Source organism: Notolepis coatsorum, assembly GCF_963971535.1.
Source record: "Notolepis coatsorum genome assembly, chromosome: 1".
NCBI lineage: Eukaryota > Metazoa > Chordata > Actinopteri > Aulopiformes > Paralepididae > Notolepis > Notolepis coatsorum.
In genome coordinates, this window is record NC_140165.1 from 244,894,324 (window position 1) to 244,917,591 (window position 23,268).

At 41.1% G+C, this 23,268-nt stretch overlaps 1 protein-coding gene across 2 annotated transcripts in view; it reads left to right on the forward strand.

Moving 5' to 3' along the window:
* LOC311241638 (aldehyde dehydrogenase family 3 member A2-like) overlaps nucleotides 1-23,268 on the forward strand; it is a 36,726-nt gene that overhangs the window by 8,812 nt on the left and 4,646 nt on the right. The window contains exons 4-11 of one of the 2 annotated variants that reach the window (XM_084330514.1): nucleotides 1,857-1,942; nucleotides 2,682-2,890; nucleotides 6,500-6,617; nucleotides 11,432-11,573; nucleotides 13,298-13,464; nucleotides 14,741-14,840; nucleotides 19,787-20,025; nucleotides 20,701-20,762. In XM_084330514.1, the coding sequence (XP_084186640.1) occupies nucleotides 1,857-1,942; nucleotides 2,682-2,890; nucleotides 6,500-6,617; nucleotides 11,432-11,573; nucleotides 13,298-13,464; nucleotides 14,741-14,840; nucleotides 19,787-20,025; nucleotides 20,701-20,762 (1,123 nt within the window). The remainder of the gene's footprint in view (nucleotides 1-1,856; nucleotides 1,943-2,681; nucleotides 2,891-6,499; nucleotides 6,618-11,431; nucleotides 11,574-13,297; nucleotides 13,465-14,740; nucleotides 14,841-19,786; nucleotides 20,026-20,700; nucleotides 20,763-23,268) is intronic. The other variant, XM_084330515.1, reaches the window with a different exon arrangement.

The window sequence follows — 23,268 nt, forward strand, 5'->3', positions numbered from 1 at the left end:
TAATAACAAACATTTTATTTCAGTTGTAAAAAAACAAGTCCAAACATTATAGCCTGACCGATTAATTGACCGATTGTATCGGCTGATAGGTGCTGATATTAAAACCTTTTTTTTGTTTTGTTTTACAGAATATAATGCAGAGAAAAATGCTACATATAACTCGGTCATAATACTCACAGTCAGTCACTGTTTACACTACTCTCAGCAGCACTGTCTAGCTTGAGACAGTAGAGAGTACATGGTTTAACGTTAGTAGAGGACATCAGACATTTAGCTTGGAGTAGAGAGTACATGGTTTAAAGTTAGTAGAGAGTTAGTAGCCTCAAAGGTGCTAAAAACAAGATTACAAACATCACAAAACAAACTGGACATGACTACTACTTGACCTTACTCCTAGAACCCACCTCACCCCTGCCCACTTTGACTACCTAGGATGGCTTATAGAGTAGACGACAGAGTACAGCAACTTGCAATGGGCCTTGTCTACAAGATACACTACACGACTAAGGTACCCATGTACATGTCAAAATACTTCCCAAAGGTCAGTGAATACCACGACCACAACACCAGAGGGAGCTCCACAAATCATGTAAAACCCAGATTCGGCTCAAACAAGGGACTAAACACGTTTCACAATTATGCCACATCAATGTGGAACGCCCTACCCAAAGCTGTAAAGGAATGTGAATCACTACCCACTTTCAAAAACACTCTCAAAGAGCACCTACGGGAGACTGCAATTCGAAACTGGCCCCTGTAAATGTCCTAACCCAACCCCCTCCAATGTACAGTAAATGTCCTAACCCAATAATACACAAGACCCTCTTCTTGGGACCAAGTAAGGTTTTGTCGATATTTCAATGTACAGTTTCTCCCACTCCGCCTACAGCTGTGTATTGAGCTGTACTGTATTGTACCCATTCTGCAATCAATCAGAGGACATCAAACGTTTTTGCCAGTGACTTCACTCATTATGTTGTTTTAAATATACCTACCTATCACCTAAATATATAAAGATAAATTCATCATTAGTGAATATTTAGTATGGAATAAAACATGCAATGCAAACTAGTTCCAGCTCAAATATAATTCAGTTCATGTAGTAAATAAAAAATTATATATATGGCAGGTGGAATAAGTAAGGTGTGAGACTACATAAAAAAATACAAATAATAATAAATTTATATATCGGCTGAGATATCACAATATTTTACTCCCTAATATCGCTATCGGCATCACCCCCAAACATCCAGTATGAGTCGGGCTCTAGTATAAACTAGTATGATAGGCATCAGGCACTGATGTTGATTTGAATCATGATTGGCTCACTGCAATGATGTTGCCTTATTTGCTTGTTATCTCTGGATTTATTGATTATCTGATGTTTAATGATCCACAATCTAGCTTAATCATTATCAAGATGCTAATAAGCATTGTTTTGATTCTCGATATTGTATCTGCCAAAAGAAAACTTAAGGGGAAATTTAAGTACTCATTTGTGTTTGGATTTATGGTTTATTATTATTATTATTATTATTATTATTATTATTATTATTATTATTATTATTATTATTATTATTATTATTATTATTATTATTATTATTATTATTATTATTATTATTATTATTATTATTATCTTTACTTTTTTGGAGCAAACCCTAAGTATTGTAAAAGTGTGGCTATTAAATATACTGTTTTGATTTAAAAATCTGCTTCATTCACTTGTTAAAGATTAGCAATGTGTCCTGCAGTTGTGCGTCATATATTCCTGCCCAGTTTGTCCAGAAAAAACTGCAATAACTCACTGTGGTATCATTCCATGATCTAATCTCCTGCTTTATTCTCTGATGCTCCAGGTAATGCAGCCATAATAAAGCCATCGGAAGTCAGCCTCCACTCGGCCAGCGTTATGGAAGAGTTGCTCCCTCTCTACCTGGACAAGGTGACCGTGATCTCCTCTGCTTATCTTGTTGGACAGTCTAGGGCTGAATGACATTCGACTATTCCTTCTAAAAAACAACAACACATGGGTTTGAACCATTTGAACATCTATTATTGCGCATTATGTCCACAAGAGGGCAAACCAATACAACGTGAGACACAACTAGTATAGGTTATATTTATTTATACAAAATTAATTACCTTTAAGATCAACATACCTACACCAACATACATAATAATCTATTCTCCCTCTTTCTCTCGGTGCATGAGGACATATTGTTGCTAGATTGAGAAGGGTCTGTCTCTCAGAGCGAGATCAAATTAATGAAATACGGTGTATATAGAACAGACATTCATACACAGCAACGCACCTCAGAGCAAGGTGTGATAAACAAGATTATACAATCTCAAGTTATACTATACTATTCTTAAAGTGACCTTTCCTTTTGTAAAGTGGCCATAAGTGTGAGCGTGTGCAGCATGAGTGTGTGTGTACTCATGTTAAAGTGGCTGCTAGTGTGTGAGCGTGTACAGTGTGTGTGTTGTGTGTGTCCTTGTGTGTGGAGAGTTCAGTGAGAGTAGAGATGAGTGAATAATGAGGTAGAGATGTAGTGAATAATGAGGTAGAGATGTAGTGAATAATGAGGTAGAGATGTAGTGCATAATGAGGTAGAGATGTAGTGCATAATGAGGTAGTAAATAGATTGCAGGTGTGTAATGACTGCATGCACCCCCTCTAGGAGCTCTACCCAGTGGTGACGGGCGGAGCGTCAGAGACCCAGGAGCTGTTGAAGCAGCGGTTCGACCACATCTTCTTCACGGGGAGCAGCAGTGTGGGCCGGATGGTGATGCAGGCGGCTGCACTTCACCTCACCCCAGTCACCCTGGAGCTGGGAGGAAAGAGCCCCTGTTACGTCGACAAGAACTGTGACCTCACTATCGCCTGTCGGTGAGTGGGAAGGTACAATGTAGTGTAGCGCTGCTCTTATCGTAGCTGCTCTTATCGTAGCTGTTCTTATCGTAGCTGTTCTTATCGTAGCTGTTTCTATCGTAGCTGCTCTTATCGTAGCTGTTCTTATCGTAGCTGTTTCTATCGTAGCTGCTCTTATCGTAGCTGTTCTTATCGTAGCTGTTTCTATCGTAGCTGTTCTTATCGTAGCTGCTCTTATAGCTGTTCTTATCGTAGCTGTTCTTATCGTAGCTGTTCTTATCGTAGCTGTTTCTATCGTAGCTGCTCTTGTTGTAGCTGTTCTTATCGTAGCTGCTCTTGTTCTAGCTGTTTCTATCGTAGCTGCTCTTATCGTAGCTGCTCTTATCGTAGCTGCTCTTATCGTAGCTGTTCTTATCGTAGCTGTTTCTATCGTAGCTGCTCTTATCGTAGCTGCTCTTATCGTAGCTGCTCTTATCGTAGCTGCTCTTATCGTAGCTGTTCTTATCATAGCTGTTCTTATCGTAGCTGTTCTTATCGTAGCTGTTCTTATCGTAGCTGCTCTTATCGTAGCTGTTCTTATCGTAGCTGTTCTTATCGTAGCTGTTCTTATCGTAGCTGTTCTTATCGTAGCTGTTTCTATCGTAGCTGCTCTTGTTGTAGCTATTCTTATCGTAGCTGCTCTTGTTCTAGCTGTTTCTATCGTAGCTGCTCTTATCGTAGCTGCTCTTATCGTAGCTGCTCTTATCGTAGCTGCTCTTATCGTAGCTGCTCTTATCGTAGCTGCTCTTATCGTAGCTGCTCTTGTTGTAGCTGCTCTTATCGTAGCTGCTCTTATCGTAGCTGCTCTTATCGTAGCTGCTCTTATCGTAGCTGCTCTTATCGTAGCTGTTCTTATCGTAGCTGTTCTTATCGTAGCTGTTCTTATCGTAGCTGTTCTTATCGTAGCTGTTCTTATCGTAGCTGTTCTTATCGTAGCTGCTCTTATCGTAGCTGCTCTTATCGTAGCTGTTCTTATCGTAGCTGTTCTTATCGTAGCTGTTCTTATCGTAGCTGTTTCTATCGTAGCTGCTCTTATCGTAGCTGTTCTTATCGTAGCTGCTCTTATCGTAGCTGTTCTTATCGTAGCTGTTTCTATCGTAGCTGCTCTTATCGTAGCTGCTCTTATCGTAGCTGCTCTTATCGTAGCTGCTCTTATCGTAGCTGCTCTTATCGTAGCTGTTCTTATCGTAGCTGTTCTTATCGTAGCTGCTCTTATCGTAGCTGCTCTTATCGTAGCTGCTCTTATCGTAGCTGTTCTTATCGTAGCTGTTCTTATCGTAGCTGTTCTTATCGTAGCTGTTTCTATCGTAGCTGCTCTTGTTGTAGCTGTTCTTATCGTAGCTGCTCTTGTTCTAGCTGTTTCTATCGTAGCTGCTCTTATCGTAGCTGCTCTTATCGTAGCTGCTCTTATCGTAGCTGCTCTTATCGTAGCTGCTCTTGTTGTAGCTGCTCTTATCGTAGCTGCTCTTATCGTAGCTGCTCTTATCGTAGCTGCTCTTATCGTAGCTGTTCTTATCGTAGCTGTTCTTATCGTAGCTGTTCTTATCGTAGCTGTTCTTATCGTAGCTGCTCTTATCGTAGCTGCTCTTATCGTAGCTGTTCTTATCGTAGCTGTTCTTATCATAGCTGTTTCTATCGTAGCTGCTCTTGTTGTAGCTGTTCTTATCGTAGCTGCTCTTGTTCTAGCTGTTTCTATCGTAGCTGCTCTTATCGTAGCTGCTCTTATCGTAGCTGCTCTTATCGTAGCTGCTCTTGTTGTAGCTGCTCTTATCGTAGCTGCTCTTATCGTAGCTGTTCTTATCGTAGCTGTTCTTATCGTAGCTGTTCTTATCGTAGCTGTTCTTATCGTAGCTGCTCTTATCGTAGCTGCTCTTATCGTAGCTGCTCTTATCGTAGCTGCTCTTATCATAGCTGTTATCGTAGCTGTTCTTATTGTAGCTGCTCTTATCGTAGCTGCTCTTATCGTAGCTGCTCTTATCGTAGCTGCTCTTGTTGTAGCTGCTCTTATCGTAGCTGTTCTTATCGTAGCTGTTCTTATCGTAGCTGTTCTTAACGTAGCTGTTCTTATCGTAGCTGCTCTTATCATAGCTGCTCTTATCGTAGCTGCTCTTATTGTAGCTGCTCTTATCGTAGCTGTTCTTATCGTAGCTGTTCTTATCGTAGCTGTTCTTATCGTAGCTGCTCTTGTCGTAGCTGCTCTTATCGTAGCTGCTCTTATCGTAGCTGTTCTTATCGTAGCTGTTCTTATCGTAGCTGTTCTTATCGTAGCTGTTCTTATCGTAGCTGTTCTTATCGTAGCTGCTCTTATCGTAGCTGCTCTTATTGTAGCTGTTCTTATCGTAGCTGTTCTTATCGTAGCTGTTCTTATCGTAGCTGTTCTTATCGTAGCTGTTCTTATCGTAGCTGCTTTTATTGTAGCTGTTTTTATTGTAGCTGTTCTTATCGTAGCTGCTCTTGTTGTAGCTGTTATTGTAGCTGCTCTTATCGTAGCTGTTCTTATCGTAGCTGCTCTTATCGTAGCTGCTCTTATCGTAGCTGCTCTTATTATAGCTGCTCTTATTGTAGCTGTTCTTATCGTAGCTGTTCTTATTGTAGCTGTTCTTATCGTAGCTGCTCTTATCGTAGCTGCTCTTATTGTAGCTGTTCTTATTGTAGCTGTTCTTATTGTAGCTGTTCTTATCGTAGCTGCTCTTGTCGTAGCTGCTCTTGTCGTAGCTGCTCTTGTTGTAGCTGCTCTTATCGTAGCTGTTCTTATCGTAGCTGCTCTTATCGTAGCTGTTCTTTTTATGATCAAATCTTTTTATTCCTTTTTTTTATCATAGCTGTTCTTATCGTAGCTGCTCTTATCGTAGCTGTTATCGTAGCTGCTCTTGTTGTAGCTGTTCTTATCGTAGCTGTTCATATAGTAGCTGTTCTTATCGTAGCTGCTCTTATTGTAGCTGTTCATATAGTAGCTGTTCTTATCGTAGCTGCTCTTATTGTAGCTGCTCTTATTGTAGCTGTTCTTATTGTAGCTGTTCTTATTGTTTTGGGATTGAATGCATCATGATGACGTTATCTGTTCTCGGGCAATATTTTGGAAAAACTAAGAACAGTTCAAGCAGCTACTATGAAGATTTTGACATGAAGATATCATTGTAGATTCGTTGTCCATATACCTGGGCAGGATTACTGCAGAGACATGTTGAGACCAAAAAGACTGTAACGTCAGCGTGAGATATTGTGTGTCCAGACGGGATCCATGACGCTCTGCTGAAGACCTTACGGCTCAAAGGAAGCCTTTCCAAACAAAACTTGCTTTATCAACAAACATTATTTTCAACGTTCACCGATGGCAAGCATTACACTACAAATTGATTCAGCAATGGTCTCATTTGTTTACTTTTCATATATGACCGTATCGCAACCGATAAGACAACGATATATTTTGTTGAAGATTCTCCTTGTAGCTGCTTTAAGGCAGAGGCCACAATCCAACAAAGAGCCTTTTCTCAACTAATCTCCCTGGGATTGATAATGTTATTCTAACATTGTGAACCATGAAATTGAATCATAAGATTGACTTCTGCTATGTCTGTATCCACACAGTCGTATCACATGGGGGAAGTTTGTTAACTGCGGTCAGACGTGCATCGCTCCAGACTACATCCTGTGTGAAGCCAGCATCCAGAACAGAGTGGTGGAGGAGATCGGGAAGAGCATTCAGGTCAGTGTGGAACCAGGGCCCTATTCCCCGTACCTGGCTAACTGAGTTTGCCGGATAATTTTCAGGATAGCTTGACTTAAAGGAAAACTCCAACATTTTGGGAAATTAGCTTATTTAACATCTTCCCTGGAGTTAGACAAGAAGATACATACCTTTTTTGTCTCTGTGCGTGCATTTAGCTTTGGGAACAGTCGCTCCGTTAGCATAGCTTAGCTTCATCACTGGAAGTGAGGGAGGACAGTAGCCTGACGTTCCCTACAGGTTTGTTGATATTCTCATTCCTTCAAAGGATCCGAACCGATTGAAGTTTATGGATACCATGACTTAAAATCCTCTTACCTTGACGATTAAAAGCCTCCCCAATTTAGAAAACAGTAATCCAATGGCTGGTATTTATAATATACTACTAACTACTGGACGCTCGGAGCTAACCGGAGCTAACACAGAACAGGATGGTAAAGCAAATATAATGACTTCCTTTCTGGGGTTTTCAAAATAAAAGTGCGACGTTTATAGCAGCGGAAAACGTTTATTTTGTACATTATCTAACGTTAACACGAACCTAAACTAACGTTACAACTAGGGATGTCCGATATTATCGGCCGACCGATATTATCGGCCGATATCGGCAGTAAAATGTGATATCGGAAAATATCGGTATCGGTTTAAAAAAAATAAAAAACAATAACTGTAACTGAGGGGTACAATTCCCTGACTGTATTAATCAAGTACTAGTATCATTAAACTACTACCGTCCTGTACATTACTGGCCAATACCGTACAAAGGTATATTAGATTAGAACACTTCCACAATAACACGGTTTCCACACAAATACTCGTTTCGAATATTTATTACATAAAAGAATATGATATTACATCAAATAGTATTACTTAGTTGCGCTTATAAGGCAAAGAATGTGCGTAGGCAAGTCAATACTGAATATTAAGGATTATCTCTATGGTACTCTGGGAAAGGGGTGTACTACCGGTTGTAAGCCAGCAGGGGGGGGCAATGCTCTATGAAAGTCAATGGTCCACGGAGGCGATATCACCCCTATGTCAGCGGGGAAAGTAGCCTGGTCCCAGGGTGCGCGCCGTGCAGGTGAAAGCCGTGGAGCCTCTGGTACGACAGAGACGGGCTTGAGTGATGTCTTCACGGGCAGGTGTAGATCCCACAGTAGCAGTGGGGTAGGCGGTTCTCTGCTCCAGCAGCTTGGTCAAAGCAATGAAGAATAATAATCCTTGCCGGAAAGTGGCACTGCTGGCGGGGTGTAAATCCTCCGTGGTGCGCGGTAGTGCACGGTTGAACTTGACGTTACTATCCTATTAGTACGCGGCTATAAGTGCTCTATGTAGACGCACAATTACCCACTTCACGTGGTCTTTGACTCGTAATGAAGGCCTTTACTAGTAAGGAGCGAACGATACGTTAAACCAACGTACTAGGATAACACGAGACTCTATCTTGGGGCGATGCGAGCCCTACTCTGCCCACGTTGCGTAGTGGGGAGAGACGTCACTTGGATAACTGGAACTGAACGAGACTGAACGGGACAAGGGACTAAGAGGAGTTCTACATTTCTTGCGCCCTATTTATGTGCACGGTGAACAAAAGTACCATTCGTATTTCAGTAGCCGTATTCATGGGCAGAAGCTGGGCATGTACAGACATATCTCGTCGGCACCTTTGAAGTCAGCTCGAGGGGGTAAGGCACTGGCGCCAGGGGATCGCTTCCAATAGGAGAACGAATATTATGGTCTGTCCTGTAGACTAAAGGGATATTCCGTATATATGTACAAAGAATACACAAGGGATATCAAACGATATACAAATATTATACATGGGATCTCAGGCAATAAATATATATATTCGGTTTAATCTGACCCTTTGTAACAATAACAATATTGCATACAGTGAAATTATTAGTTACCTGAAATTATTCCGTTTTTTTGGGGGGGAAACCCTGCATATATCGGTATCGGTTGATATCGGTATCGGAAATTAAGAGTTGGACAATATCGGAATATCGGTATCGGTAAAAAAGCCAATATCGAGCATCCCTAGTTACAACTAACCTAAAGTTAGTTTAGGTTCGTGTTAACGTTAGATAATGTACAAAATAAACATTTTCCGCTGCTATAAACATTGCACTTTTATTTTGAAAACCCCAGAAAGGAAGTCATTATATTTGCTTTACCATCCTGTTCTGTGTTAGCTCCGGTTAGTTCCGAGCGTGCAGCAGTTAGTATTATATTATCAATACCAGCCATTGGATTACTGTTTTCTAAATTGGGGAGGCTTTTAATCGTCAAGGTAAGAGGATTTTAAGTCATGGTATCCATAAACTTCAATCGGTTCGGATCCTTTGAAGGAATGAGAATATCAACAAACCTGTAGGGAACGTCAGGCTACTGTCCTCCCTCACTTCCAGTGATGAAGCTAAGCTACGCTAACGGAGCGACTGTTCCCAAAGCTAAATGCACGCACAGAGACAAAAAAGGTATGTATCTTCTTGTCTAACTCCAGGGAAGATGTTAAATAAGCTAATTTCCCAAAATGTTGGAGTTTTCCTTTAAGCCAGACCTTTCCGTTCCCCGACGTCGGATTGTCTAAGTCGCTATGGTAACAGATCAGAATGTTTGAACCTGCTCCGGAGCAGGGTTAAGTTCAGTTAGCTGGATGAACCATGGCCACACCCTCGCAAAGAAATGCCAGCTCCCTTCCTGAAATAATTCTCAGTCTAGATCCCATTATACCATTCTGAATTATGTTTTTGTGCTTCGTTTTGCTAGAGGGGGCTTTTGAAATGTAAAATAATAGACTTAAAATGCTGATAATAAATCATATTCAGCCTATGAATTTATTTTGTCATATAATGCACGTCATAGTTATACGGATACAGCGCTTGCGCGTCGCAACACACAGTTATTTTAATAACGGACTAAACGGATCATTGCAAATGTGAATCCCGCAGGGATATTTTTAATGAATGAAACCTATCGGGCGTTTGGCTCTGATTAGTTTAATATTCTTTGCTGTGTATTTGCTTAACGGAGCACCCGGATTGTGTTTCATTCAAGCATATTGAAGCGTCTATGCGCGGATTGTGGATATGAATTATGAGGAATCTGAATCTGTGGATTGTTTAATTGTATCACTGTCACCGTGACAGTGTCACACGTTATTGTGATATTGTAACTGGGTTTAAAATATATGAGGAGATGCGCTGTTTGATGGATTTGATGACGTGATGTGACTTGATAAATTGAATGAGCCTTTGACGTTTTTGATGAATGAATTTTCAAGCACTGTTATCTGATGATGAACATGAGGTGCGTGTCACTGGTATAAACCAAAGGTTAATCAATTCAATGCATGTATGGATTATGTCCGAAACAGATTAAAACCTGATTAATAGTGTAACTGCAAGCCTCCCTCCAAGCCTCTCTTTGGGAACCATGTATAATATTTATATAGTACATAATACCTAAGCACATACAGTACAGATATACTCATAATATAATTCGTATCAATTAGATATACTATTTGGGCTTGTTTTTATCCTTATTCTGAAAGAGTTGAACCAATTATTTTCGCTAGCAAGATCTCATTTGATTATTCATTCCATTAAGCCTACTGCCAGCAGCACATTTAAAGAAATATAATCTGATTGATTGGGCTAATGAGGGACTTAAAATTAGCCTATAGATTATGCATTTAACTTGTCGTTGAGGCTATTGAGCCGTACTGTATTGTACCCATTCTGCCATCTGTTAATAAAGTTTTAAATCAATCAATCAATGCCGTTAGAAAATCAGGATTTCTGCGATCGACACCTGCTCTCTTTTCAGCTGAGGCGGCCGTGCGCACTTATCCTGAGCATCAAGTCTGGTTCGAATTAACGAGACTGAATCAGCGTTCGAGGAACAAGGAAAGCACGGATTCAAACATTGGGTTAATTGAATCTGGATAATGGGACTTTTGATCGACTTAGTTGAACCAGGTACGGGGAATAGGGCCCAGATGGTTGCTACATGTTTACAGTTTTACTGCCTCACATGCTCTGTGTGCTGTATGTCTGGTTTGTTTGTGATTACCGGTTGATAGGGAAAACTAGATTGGATTCAAATTAGGGATGCTCGATATTGTCTTTTTTACCTATACCGATATTGTCCAACTCTTAATTTCCGATACCGATATCAACCGATACCGATATATGCAGGGTTTCCCCCCCCCCAAAAATTGAATAATTTCAGGTAATTAACATTACATATCTCTTGTTGTGGAATTAACACAACATTATGCATACTTTTGACAATAAATAAAATCAGAATTTGTTCTGATTTGTTCTGTTTTTTTTTTTTAAACCGATACCGGTATTTTCCGATATCACATTTGAATGCCGATATCGGCAGATAATATCGGTAGGCCGATAATATCGGACATCCCTAATTCAAATGTATTGTCATCATACAGCCTATGTACAGTACAATGAAAATAAGTTTGGCATCCAACCAGAGTGCGAATGTAACAGTAAAGTGCAACAGTAATATACAATGTACAGGTGATTAAAGGGGGTGTACAATATACAAATTAGTACTACTGAGTAACGGTGCTAATCAGATGTATGTACAGAGTATCAATATGTACAGTGATGCAGGTATAAAGACACTATGGTAGTAAATCGTACTGGCCAGCAGCGTAACTAGTAAGAGTAGGTAAGGGATAGAGTATGTACATATAGATGTAGTATAAGCAATGCTATGGTTATGTGTGTTTTTTTTTTTAAATTTTTTTTTTTTTCACACGGTAGGAATTCTACACAGACGATCCAAAGTCGTTCAAGGACTACGGACGCATCATCAACCAGCGGCACTTCAAGCGGGTGATGTCTCTGATGGAAGGCAGCACGGTGGCCCTCGGAGGGGACAGTGATGAAGCCCAATGTTATATAGGTGTGTGTTGGTGTGCATGTGGCCCTCAGAGGGGACAGTGATGAAGCCCAATGTTATATAGGTGTGTGTTGGTGTGCATGTGGCCCTCGGAGGGGACAGTGATGAAGCCCAATGTTGTATAGGTGTGTGTTGGTGTGCATGTGGCCCTCGGAGGGGACAGTGATGAAGCCCAATGTTATATAGGTGTGTGTTGGTGTGCATGTGGCCCTCGGAGGGGACAGTGATGAAGCCCAATGTTATATAGGTGTGTGTTGGTGTGCATGTGGCCCTCGGAGGGGACAGTGATGAAGCCCAATGTTATATAGGTGTGTGTTGGTGTGCATGTGGCCCTCGGAGGGGACAGTGATGAAGCCCAATGTTATATAGGTATGTGTTGGTGCACGTGTAAGCATTTGGCAACGTGACCTATGTAGATGTTTTGCCCGATTGGATACAGAATGTTGTCAATATATGTTATCGTTACATATTAGGGATGGGCGAAACTCACAGAATTGCTATTTGATAGTCACTGGGAACCATTCGACTACTAATCGAAAACGTGAGATAATCCAACAAGTGAGCTAGCTGGCTGCTAACAGCTAACGCTAGCGGACCCAGCGAACGCAAAGCATTCATTCCGAAAGTTACATCACTGATGTTTGGAAATTTTTTTATTTGAACTTAGTGAAGCAACACAGCAAATGTACAAAACATTGCTATTGTGTAACATCCAGTCTCTCTTTATTCATCTTTCTTTTCTGTTCTTCCAGCTGTTAACAAAGTTATGTTACCTGGCTAGCTAGCTACCTGTACTGAGCATGCCGTTCAGCGGTGTGACAATTAATAGGGTCCCCTCTTGATACACTACACAGTGTAGGTGCCGGTAAATACAAGGGGAAATATATTTTTGGAGTCGAAACTATATTCGTATAAACTATTTAAATATTTGAAAACCGATGCCCATCCCTATTATACAGTATATGCTTATTTTGACATTAAATGAATAAGAAACAATCTCCTCTCCTTGAAGGACTCTTAACTCTGAGCTACTGAAGTGGATCTGCTGCTCAGTGACCAACAGTAGAGGACTGTAATCGTACTGTGCAGCTCCCAAGCTGAGGGTTATCCTCATGAATCTTCTCCCTACCGCGCCCCACAAGCTGAGGGTTATCCTCATGAATCTTCTCCCTGCCGCGCCCCACAAGCTGAGGGTTATCCTCATGAATCTTCTCCCTACCGCGCCCCACAAGTTGAGGGTTATCCTCATGGATCTTCTCCCTACCGCGCCCCACAAGCTGAGGGTTATCCTCATGAATCTTCTCCCTACCGCGCCCCACAAGCTGAGGGTTATCCTCATGAATCTTCTCCCTGCCGCGCCCCACAAGCTGAGGGTTATCCTCATGAATCTTCTCCCTGCCACGCCCCACAAGCTGAGGGTTATCCTCATGAATATCTTCCCTACCGCGCCCCACAAGCTGAGGGTTATCCTCATGAATATCTTCCCTACCGCGCCCCACAAGCTGAGGGTTATCCTCATGAATCTTCTCCCTGCCACGCCCCACAAGCTGAGGGTTATCCTCATGAATCTTCTCCCTGCCACGCCCCACAAACTGAGGGTTATCCTCATGAATCTTCTCCCTGCCGCGCCCCACAAACTGAGGGTTATCCTCATGAATCTTCTCCCTACCGCGCCCCACAAACTGAAAGTTATCCCCATGCATCTCTTCCCTGCCACGCCACACAAGGCCCCACGGTGCTGAAGGACGTGTCTACGGAGGCCAAGGTGATGCAAGAGGAGATCTTTGGACCGGTGCTGCCCATCATCACGGTGAGCGGCGTGGACGAGGCCATCCAGTTCATCAACGAGAGGGAGAAGCCGCTGGCCCTGTACGTCTTCTCTCCCGACAACAAGGTGAGTCACATCACCTGTTTAGATATTTTTTCTATCCTCAGTTATCAGTGGGGGGGGGCGACAGTGGCTCGGGAGGTAGAGCAGTCGTCCTTGAGCAAGACACTTAACCCCTAACTGCTCTCGATGAGCAGGTTGGCACCTTGTACCTTGGTCGCCTCCACCATCGGTGTGAATGTGTGAGTGAATGGGTCAAATGTGAGGAACAAATTGTAAAGCGCTTTGCATAAGAAATAATAAGAAATCCGATACTAAGAGCTGTGTTCGGGGAGCTCCAGTAGCTCACCACGTACCGCGAGTGCTATTTCAGCGCCGTGGACAACCGTGCTCGTCACGGATCTGGGGCTGAGCGCGTTCGAATCCCGGACAGCAGCCGTGCCTTTCCCAGAGTGTCTTCCCCCCCATCTGAACCCTTTCAGCCTGCTTCTGTCGGTCGAACTTGACCAAGTATGAATGCGACGAAAAAGCGATAAACGCTAAAAAGAACCAGCTGACTGGTCAAAGTTTAAAAAAAAAAAAGAGCTGTGTTCAACATGACAGAAATAAAAAAATTGATTGCCTCACATTGGTTTCACCCAGACAAACTCTGCCCGAAGGTATGGTTTCTCACCTACCTGGATGTGATCTATTTGGAGATATCCACGGCACGTGTTATAGGGGTTAAGGAATCTAATATCGCAATTTGGTTGGCTGCAGTGGCAAAGTTAAAAGAACGCATATAAGTTTGGAAATTTGTTTTGATTTTTGTTTTTGATTACTGAATAATGTATTGTGAGTGTGACTCACATTGAGGTCCTTGGGTGAGCGGGGGGGGGGGGGGGGGGGGGGAGAGAACGAGCGAGTGTCCATGTAGGATGATCACTGTACAGTCTGTCTCAGTTATTGTCTTGACATGTGGTGTTAAGTTATTGTCCTGGGAAGTCTTTTTATGTATTATTATTATTGTATTGTGATATGTTTTGTTTCATGTTAAAAAAGAAATAAAAAATTTGATAAAAAAAAGAAATCAAATGATTTTCTGCGTTGTGCCCACAGACTGTTGTTTAGTAGCCAAACGATTGCAAAGTGAGTCCAAAAAAGCGTGTACCGGTATATATATATCGGTATTGCAGCTCCCTATTTCAGAAAGCCTCCGTGCTTGTGCCGGTTCCCAGAGTGCGGGTGAAATGGGGAGTTGCAGTGAATACTGTAAGACTGACTTGCAGTAAAAAGGACAAGTGGTATAAGTGCATCTCTACTCTACATGGTGTAGTGACCACTCTGTCTCTCTGGCCAATAGCTGATCAGAAGGGTGATCGCAGAGACGTCTAGTGGAGCCCTGCTGGCTAACGACTGTCTGGTCCACTTCACTGTCAGCGCGCTGCCCTTCGGAGGAGTGGGTGAGTATCTACAGGGTTTTAACTCATTCCGGGCCAACCACAAGTATAGTCGGGTTAACTCGCCGTCGCTTCCGTGCCAATCACGAGTATAGTCTGGTTTTAATCGTTATTTCTTTTATTAGCGATATCCATTCATTTTCATCCATCCAACCTGATGTTATCGTTGGAAATGGGTCTGAGCTCGCAAAAGGGCAAATGCCGCCGCCTATCGTCTCCCGGATGGTATTGCACATCATTGGATTGGATTGGCTGGGACTGTGCATCAAAAAAACAAGTCCGGTCCAGGTTTTACTTCTCGGGCATGCAGCTGGATACTATTGCATTGAGTCCCCCCACTGGGAGCATCGTGGATCATTGTGTTTTGGACTATAACGTTGGATCAATGGACGCGATTGATATTTGGAATGGCGATCAGGAATTGGATTAATCTTTTTGCATGACATCAGATGTGAGATAAGACCTTTATGTTACGAATCTTGGGGTAATCAGATGTTCCTATCACCGCCATCGGAGCTTGTGTGTGTGAGGTTCGCGCCGACCAAAGTACGGAGAAGCGATTTTTCAGACCCTGCTTCTCTTCGTACATGAGGACACATATACTATCGATAATCTAGCGTTTATTTGAAAACTATTCATAAATCAGCCGAAAAATGACAACGTGTTTTGTGTATTCCACTAAAGGGCTATTATCGTGTCTTTCTCTGGAATTACTAGAAATCTCCAAAACTATACTCGTATTCAAAACGGTATAAAACGGAAATGTACCGATGAAAAAACAATCCGTTTCGTACATGTTGACTGGAAGCAACTCATTGACGATCACTGTTATTTAGATCTATTGCTATTATATTTGATATGTTTTATGAACTCGCTAATAAGTCCTATTCTCCATTGGATATAGCATTGGCACGGAAGGGCCATCAGCAGAGGGCGCTGTTGGCCCGGAATGAGTTAATACTTGTAATACGGTGTTGGCACCACACACGCACACAAACACACACTAGTTTGTTATGTATTATTACTGGTTGCTTGCAGAGTATTTTACTGTCAAAGTGTTTTTATACTTTGTGCCGTATAACTTTAAAGCTACTCTGTTGTTTTGGAAGGGACATTTTAACCTCCTAAATTAGATTATAGTAGATTAAAATTAGTGCTGTCAGGCGATTAAAAAAATTAATCTAATTAATTACAGGATTTGTAATTAATTAATCGCATTTTAATCGCATAACCATTTTATGCCTGATATTCTATATTCTATAATCATATTTCAAATTGCATGTGTCCGGATGGCAGAATTCAGTACTGTATCTACAAAACCTTCTGTTTAATCATCTTCCATCTATTAATTTGCTTAGATTTTTCAGGTCTGGTCAATTTGAGCATAGTGTTATTCACAGTCAAAGATAAAAAAAAAATTATTGATATTCTCATTTGGTTCATTACAATTTACCTAGTAACAGACACAGTATTTCTGACACTGGGAATACATTCCCTGAGATCCATAGATGTCCCTAGAATCAGATACCAAGAACATGCAAATGGACCATATAAAAAAAGTCTGTAATGTGTATTATACGTTCTTATGGAATGAATGAGATAAAAAAAAAAAAAGTTTATTAAAAAATAAAATAAAAATCTTTTTTTTTGTAATTAATTTTGAGTTAATTTTCATAACGCGATAATTTGCTGTGTAATTAATTAATCTAATTAACGCGATAAACTGACAGCCCTAATTAAAATGCATTGTCATCTAAAGAAGTTTGGCATCCAACCAGAGTGCAATGTAACAGTAGTAGTGTAACGGTAGTAGTGTAACAGTAGTAGTGTAACAGTAGCAGTGTAACAGTAGCAGTGTAACGGTAGTAGTGTAACAGTAGCAGTGTACCAGTAGCAGTGTAACGGTAGCAGTGTAACGTAGTAGTATAACGGTAGTAGTGTAACAGTAGCAGTGTAACAGTAGCAGTGTAACGTAGTAGTGTAACGGTAGTAGTGTAACAGTAGCAGTGTAACAGTAGCAGTATAACGGTAATAGTGTAACAGTAGCAGTGTAACGTAGTAGTATAACGGTAGTAGTGTAACAGTAGCAGTGTAACGTAGTAGTATAACGGTAGTAGTGTAACAGTAGCAGTGTAACAGTAGCAGTGTAACAGTAGCAGTGTAACATAGTAGTATAACGGTAGTAGTGTAGCAGTGTAACGTAGTAGTATAACGGTAGTAGTGTAACAGTAGCAGTGTAACGTAGTAGTATAACGGTAGTAGTGTAACAGTAGCAGTGTAACGTAGTAGTATAACGGTAGTAGTATAACAGTAGTAGTGTAACAGTAGCAGTGTAACGGTAGTAGTGTAATGGTAGTAGTATAACAGTAGCAGTGTAACAGTAGAGGTGTAACGTAGTAGTATAACGGTAGTAGTGTAGCAGTGTAACGTAGTAGTATAACGGTAGTAGTGTAACAGTAGCAGTGTAACGTAGTAGTATAACGGTAGTAGTGTAACAGTAGCAGTGTAACGTAGTAGTATAACGGTAGTAGTGTAACGGTAGTAGTGTAACAGTAGCAGTGTAACAGTAGCAGTGTAACGGTAGCAGTGTAACATAGTAGTATAACGGTAGTAGTGTAGCAGTGTAACGTAGTAGTATAACGGTAGTAGTGTAACGGTAGCAGTGTAACATAGTAGTATAACGGTAGTAGTGTAACAGTGTAACGTAGTAGTATAACGGTAGTAGTGTAACAGTAGCAGTGTAACATAGTAGTATAACGGTAGTAGTATAACGGTAGCAGTGTAACTAGGGGTGGAACGGTTCACAAAATGGACGGTTCGGTTCGTATCACGGTTTTGGGGTCACGGTTTTTGGTTTGGTTCGATATACGTTGTTTTTTTATATACAAAAAAATGTAACACTAAAAAATCTAAACATGTTTCTCATTTATTAAAAAAAAAAAAAAAGTTTACAGTGTTTACAGCCTTAAATAATGTTTGGCACACAAAGACCGAACTGACTGAAAAATATAGGCTACATTTGTCAAAGTATTAACTTAGTGCAAACAAACAATATGCGCAGCCAGCACTAGACTTTCCTATAAACACAAAAAAACAATGTCAACAATGTTTAAATTTCCTGATTGTCAGTTCTTAATGGAAAGATTTGTTTTCTGCTTGAAATTAAAGTGCAGTATTTGAAATACAATGAAAGGAATATGGCTGGATTTCTTATCAAAGGGAAAAGTGTCACTGTTATTTAAAATAAATAAATAAACAAATTAGAAGTCCATCAATATAAATTGCAGCATACATCAAACTAACACACACACACACACACTGTACTGTTTCAAAACAACACTGATCTGTACATTCTATTTTTAAAATACGTACATTATCTGTGACTGTCTACATTTATTTAGACTAACATTATTTAAATATTGAGTGCAACTGTGGTTGATTACGTAATTCGGTGAGTTGGAACTATCTATGGGTTGGCGGGTCCCCACGGACATTTTAGCGTGTCGGTAACGTTAGGAGGAGTTCAACATGCAGTGGAAAAGCGGCAATAGTCCCAGTTGGAGTTAGTAAAACACAGTTGTATGTTAGCCTTCTTGGATGTTGAATAAACGCCTATCATTGTCTTTAAACACCCCGCCTCTCAGACTCCCATTTTCTCCTCTGCTAGCTAGTAGTTACGATAACATTGCATTGACTGTATTAGCTGGCGGGCTACCATAGTTCAACATGCGTTGTGTTGTACAAACTGCTAACGCTATGGCAAGATGTGTGTAGGCCTATGTAATGTTAATGGCTATGTTTTTAAAGTCGTAATGAAGATTGATTTATATTGTGCTTGCCATTTTTACACAAACGGACTAGCACCTGGCTGCAGTGCTGCTGCTGCAGCCAGTGCTCACCTCTCCCGGCTCCGCCAAATGACGCTTTTTATTTTTTTATTTACGCATCCCCTGAACCGTACGATACACAGACGCCCCGAACCATGGGGGTCGTACCGTACGGTACACGGTTCGAATGCGTATCGTTCCACCCCTAAGTGTAACGGTAGTAGTGTAACGGTAGCAGTGTAACGGTAGCAGTGTAACGTAGTAGAATAACGGTAGCAGTGTAACGGTAGCAGTGTAACGTGGTAGCAGTGTAACGGTAGCAGTGTAACGGTAGTAGTGTAACGGTAGTAGTGTACCGGTAGCAGTGTAACGGTAGTAGTGTAACGGTAGTAGTGTAACGGTAGTAGTATAACGGTAGCAGTGTAACGTAGTAGTGTAACGTAGTAGTATAACGGTAGCAGTGTAACGTAGCAGTGTAACGTAGTAGAGTAACGGTAGCAGTGTAACGGTAGCAGTGTAACGGTAGTAGTGTAACGGTAGCAGTGTAACGGTAGTAGTATAACGGTAGCAGTGTAACGTAGCAGTGTAACGTAGTAGTGTAACGGTAGTAGTGTAACGGTAGTAGTATAACGGTAGCAGTGTAACGTAGCAGTGTAACGTAGCAGTGTAACGGTAGCAGTGTAACGGTAGTAGTGTAACGGTAGCAGTGTAACGGTAATAACGGTAGCAGTGTAACGGTAATAACGGTAGCAGTGTAACGGTAGTAGTGTAACGGTAGCAGTGTAACGGTTGTAACGGTAGTAGTGTAACGGTAGTAGTGTAACTGTAGTACAATAGCAATATACAATTAGTACTACTGAGTAATGGTGCTAATCAGATGTATGTACAGAGCTGTAGTATTAATATGTACAGTGATACAGGTATAAAGACACTATCGTAGTAAGTCATACTTACCAGCAGCATAACTAGTAAGAGTAGGTAAGGGATGTGTACATATATACTGTATATATAGTATCTACAGATATGTAAAAAGAAGAAGAATGAAAAGAGAAGCTATAATGTCATGGGTAGTTTTCCCACCAACCAGCAGGCCCTATAACCCCCCCCCCCTTCTTTTCTCAGGTGCCAGTGGCATGGGCTGTTGCCATGGGCAACACGGCTTCGACCAGTTCAGCCACATGCGCAGCTGCCTGATCCGGAGGCTGAACATGGAGGGGGTGAACAACATGCGCTACCCGCCCCACACGGCCAAGAAGCTGGGCTGGGCGCGCTTCTTCCTGCTGCGGCACATCAACCTGGGCCGGCTGCGGCGCATGGTGCTGATGTCCACGCTGGTGGTGCTCGCTGCCTTCGTGGTGCAGGTACACAGTTCTGCCAAGCTTTGATACAATAGAATAGAAGTACTTCATTGATCCCGAGGGAAATTCGGCACCACAGATCGCTCACAATGAACATTCAGTTAGTTTACATTTATGCATATGTATTGGGAATGCCCTCCTGTTAAGATATTCTGGGAAGAAGTAACCACTCAATTATCAGAATTTGTATCTCTGACCATACCTGTACTGCCTTCTGTATTGTTGTTGAATGATGTTTCTCAGTTATCAACCTCTGTACATGTAAAGAGACTAATTTTGTCCGGTCTTACGGCTGCTAAAAGGGGGGGGTGGAGGGGGAGGGAAGGGGAAGGAAAGAGTGAGGAAGAGCGAGCAAGAGCATATGTATTGTATTGTATTTATTATTTTTATGTCTTTTAATCTACATTTATTTTGATTTAATTACTGGACATTATTGCTATTATTATGTCGATCATTGTCCTGTGATTTATCATAGATTTCTACTATTAATGTATTGTTTGCAGTGATGGGAATAACGGCGCTATAAGTAACGAGTAATCTAACGGATTACTCTTCCAATCTTAATAACACTGTTACCGTTACTGCAAAAAAATGCGGCGCGTTACTATGAATGAACCTGTTTCTTTCATCAGACAGATCTCTGCGCCGAGAGGCAATAATATGTTCTTCCTTGTTTAGTGGGCAGTGCGCGAGCCAAGCATACATGCTGACGATTGGCTGAGGTTGAATAAAATGTCATGGTAAGCCAATCAGAGGTGGAGGTGGGCGGGTGTCTAAAGCATCCAGAGTCTGACACACAGCGCGACAAGACAAGCAATCACTGATCAGTCAGCATGAGACCGCGGTCCGTGTAGTGTACGTTTTGAGCCCAAAAACGAATCCAACGAACAACACAAGCGACTCAGTCAACATGAGACCGCGGGTCCATGAGCGTTTTGTGTTCACTCTTTGCAGCGCAGGGCACTGAGTGGCTCTACTGCAGTGCTGACAGCCTTATCAACAGTGCTGTACTTCCTGGTTTAATAGCACAGGCTTCAGGTGCTCAGAGATATATATATCTCTGTATGTCATGCATGTCTTAAATCTCATGATTAGATTAGTTTAGATGATTCGATTCTTATATCTGTATGTTGTGTATGTCATTGATTGATTGAAAAGTTTATTAACAGATTGCAGAATGGGTACAGTACAGTACAGCTCAATACATACAATTGTTAAGGGGATGCAGACCAGAGAAAGACTTTCGTCATAAATGTCATGAATTGAAAATGGGGGACCCTGATGTAAACAAGACGGAACTCTTTCTCTGGTCTGCATCCCCTTAACAATTGTGTGTATTGAGCCGTACTGTATTGTACCCATTCTGCAATCTGTTCATTAAAATGTTCAATCAATCAGTATATATTTGTTATTTATTTTTGGTATAGTGCTTAACAAGCATAATTTAATGTTGCCCAGTTGTGGCCTGTTGAGGGGCAATACATATCAAAAGTTCCAAAACATCTATTGTGTTTGTATTTGTATGATCCACTATATAAACATAGTAATTATAATATCTACATACATGGCATTTGATTGGAGGCTAGTCTCACTTTGTCCCACAGCAACATTAAAATAGTTTAGATTTGTGTATGTTGTTTATGTAAAAAAAAACTTGAAAGTAACGCAATAGTTACTTTCTGAAGTAACTAGTTACTTTTATAATTTGTAACTGAGTAAGTAATTTAGTTAATTTTTGGAAGAAGTAACTAGTAACTGTAACTAGTTACTTTTTTAAAGTAACTTGCCCAACACTGATTGTTTGTCTAGTTTTATGTTAAAAAAGGGAAAATAAAAAACATTTGTTAAAAAAAGAAAAGTTTTAAATAACGATAGGAATAAGAATACAAATTTAAATACACATTCTAAAATTCTTAAATATACAGTCTGAAAATATACAGTAAAATGTAAATGTACAGGAATATATACAGGGATTTACAGTGAGGCGTTGTACAGTCTGATGGCTGTTGGTACGAAGGACTTCCTGTGACGTTCAGTGTTGCATCTTGATACGATGCTCCTGTCACTACGTGCCACCTGCCACCGTGGAGGGATGGTGGGGTTTGGCTCGGGGCGTTACGGTGTGTGGGCTCCGTATTGACAGGGCTGTTGGGGAAGTGGGTGTGGTTTGCACCTTGGTTGTTGTTTTCTGTAGTGGCTAGCAGTTGTAGCGACGGCTACTGAATGCTTACAAACGTAAAATGCAATAATTTCTAGATGGATTCTAGATGACTCGGTCATAAAATATTGGTGTTGGTAGTCATAGCGTGTTTCTAATGTAATTTTTGCAGTTGTTTAGAAAACAAAATATCTCATGCTCAAATGTATTTTTATTGATATGCACTCTTGTTCTTCCCACTTAAAATAATTAGTGTCTAGTACAGGGTATCTGTGTGGTATTAAATTCATTCAACTCTATTTAGGCCTTAAAAGGTATTCAAAAGTCTATTGAATATTCCACAGGTATTACATTTGGGGGGGGGGGGGGGGGGGCAGCCTGGCTGTCGGGAGATTCAATTATATTAAATGTATGAAATGTTTTTGTATTGACGTCGTTGTTTTTTGCAAGACTACCGGGAGCTTGGTGCGTCTAGCGAGAGCTTGTATGGAACGCGCAAGAATTTTTATTCTCACAGTTCAGTGACGCTATGTGTATATATATATTTTTTGCTAGTATGGTCGTGAAATTGGTATTAAATTGTACTCTTAAGTGGTATTTTAAAAAGTCGTAAATTGTACTTGTTGAAACCCGCAGATACCTTGTAGCAGCACGTGACCAGTCCTTGTATGAGAACCACCGTTGAATCACCTTTGTTTTACAATAAGTCTGTGTCTTCGTGTAGCCGGGAAAAACACGCCCACTGTACCTCCGCCGTTTAAACCCTGAAATAGTAGCTACCTGCTCACTGACCCTGGAAAGGGAAAAAAGAGAGATGTGGAGATTCATTGTAGCTCTTTACATTATCCTTTTTTACTCAAAGTAGAATTTTTGTTCACCACCAAAAGAAAACCACAAGTTATTGTTTGAAGAGAGACGTTACCAGTCCGTTCCTACCAGTGGTATATTTCTGTGATGCATCTGCTTTGCCTTTTAAATCATAGGAGATACATTTTTCCCAAGACATGCAGATAAGAGTTCCCCCTCCTCACTCCCACTGCGCCACAGACTTGTGCTCTGACACAAGAATGGCTTTGTTCCTCCCAGAC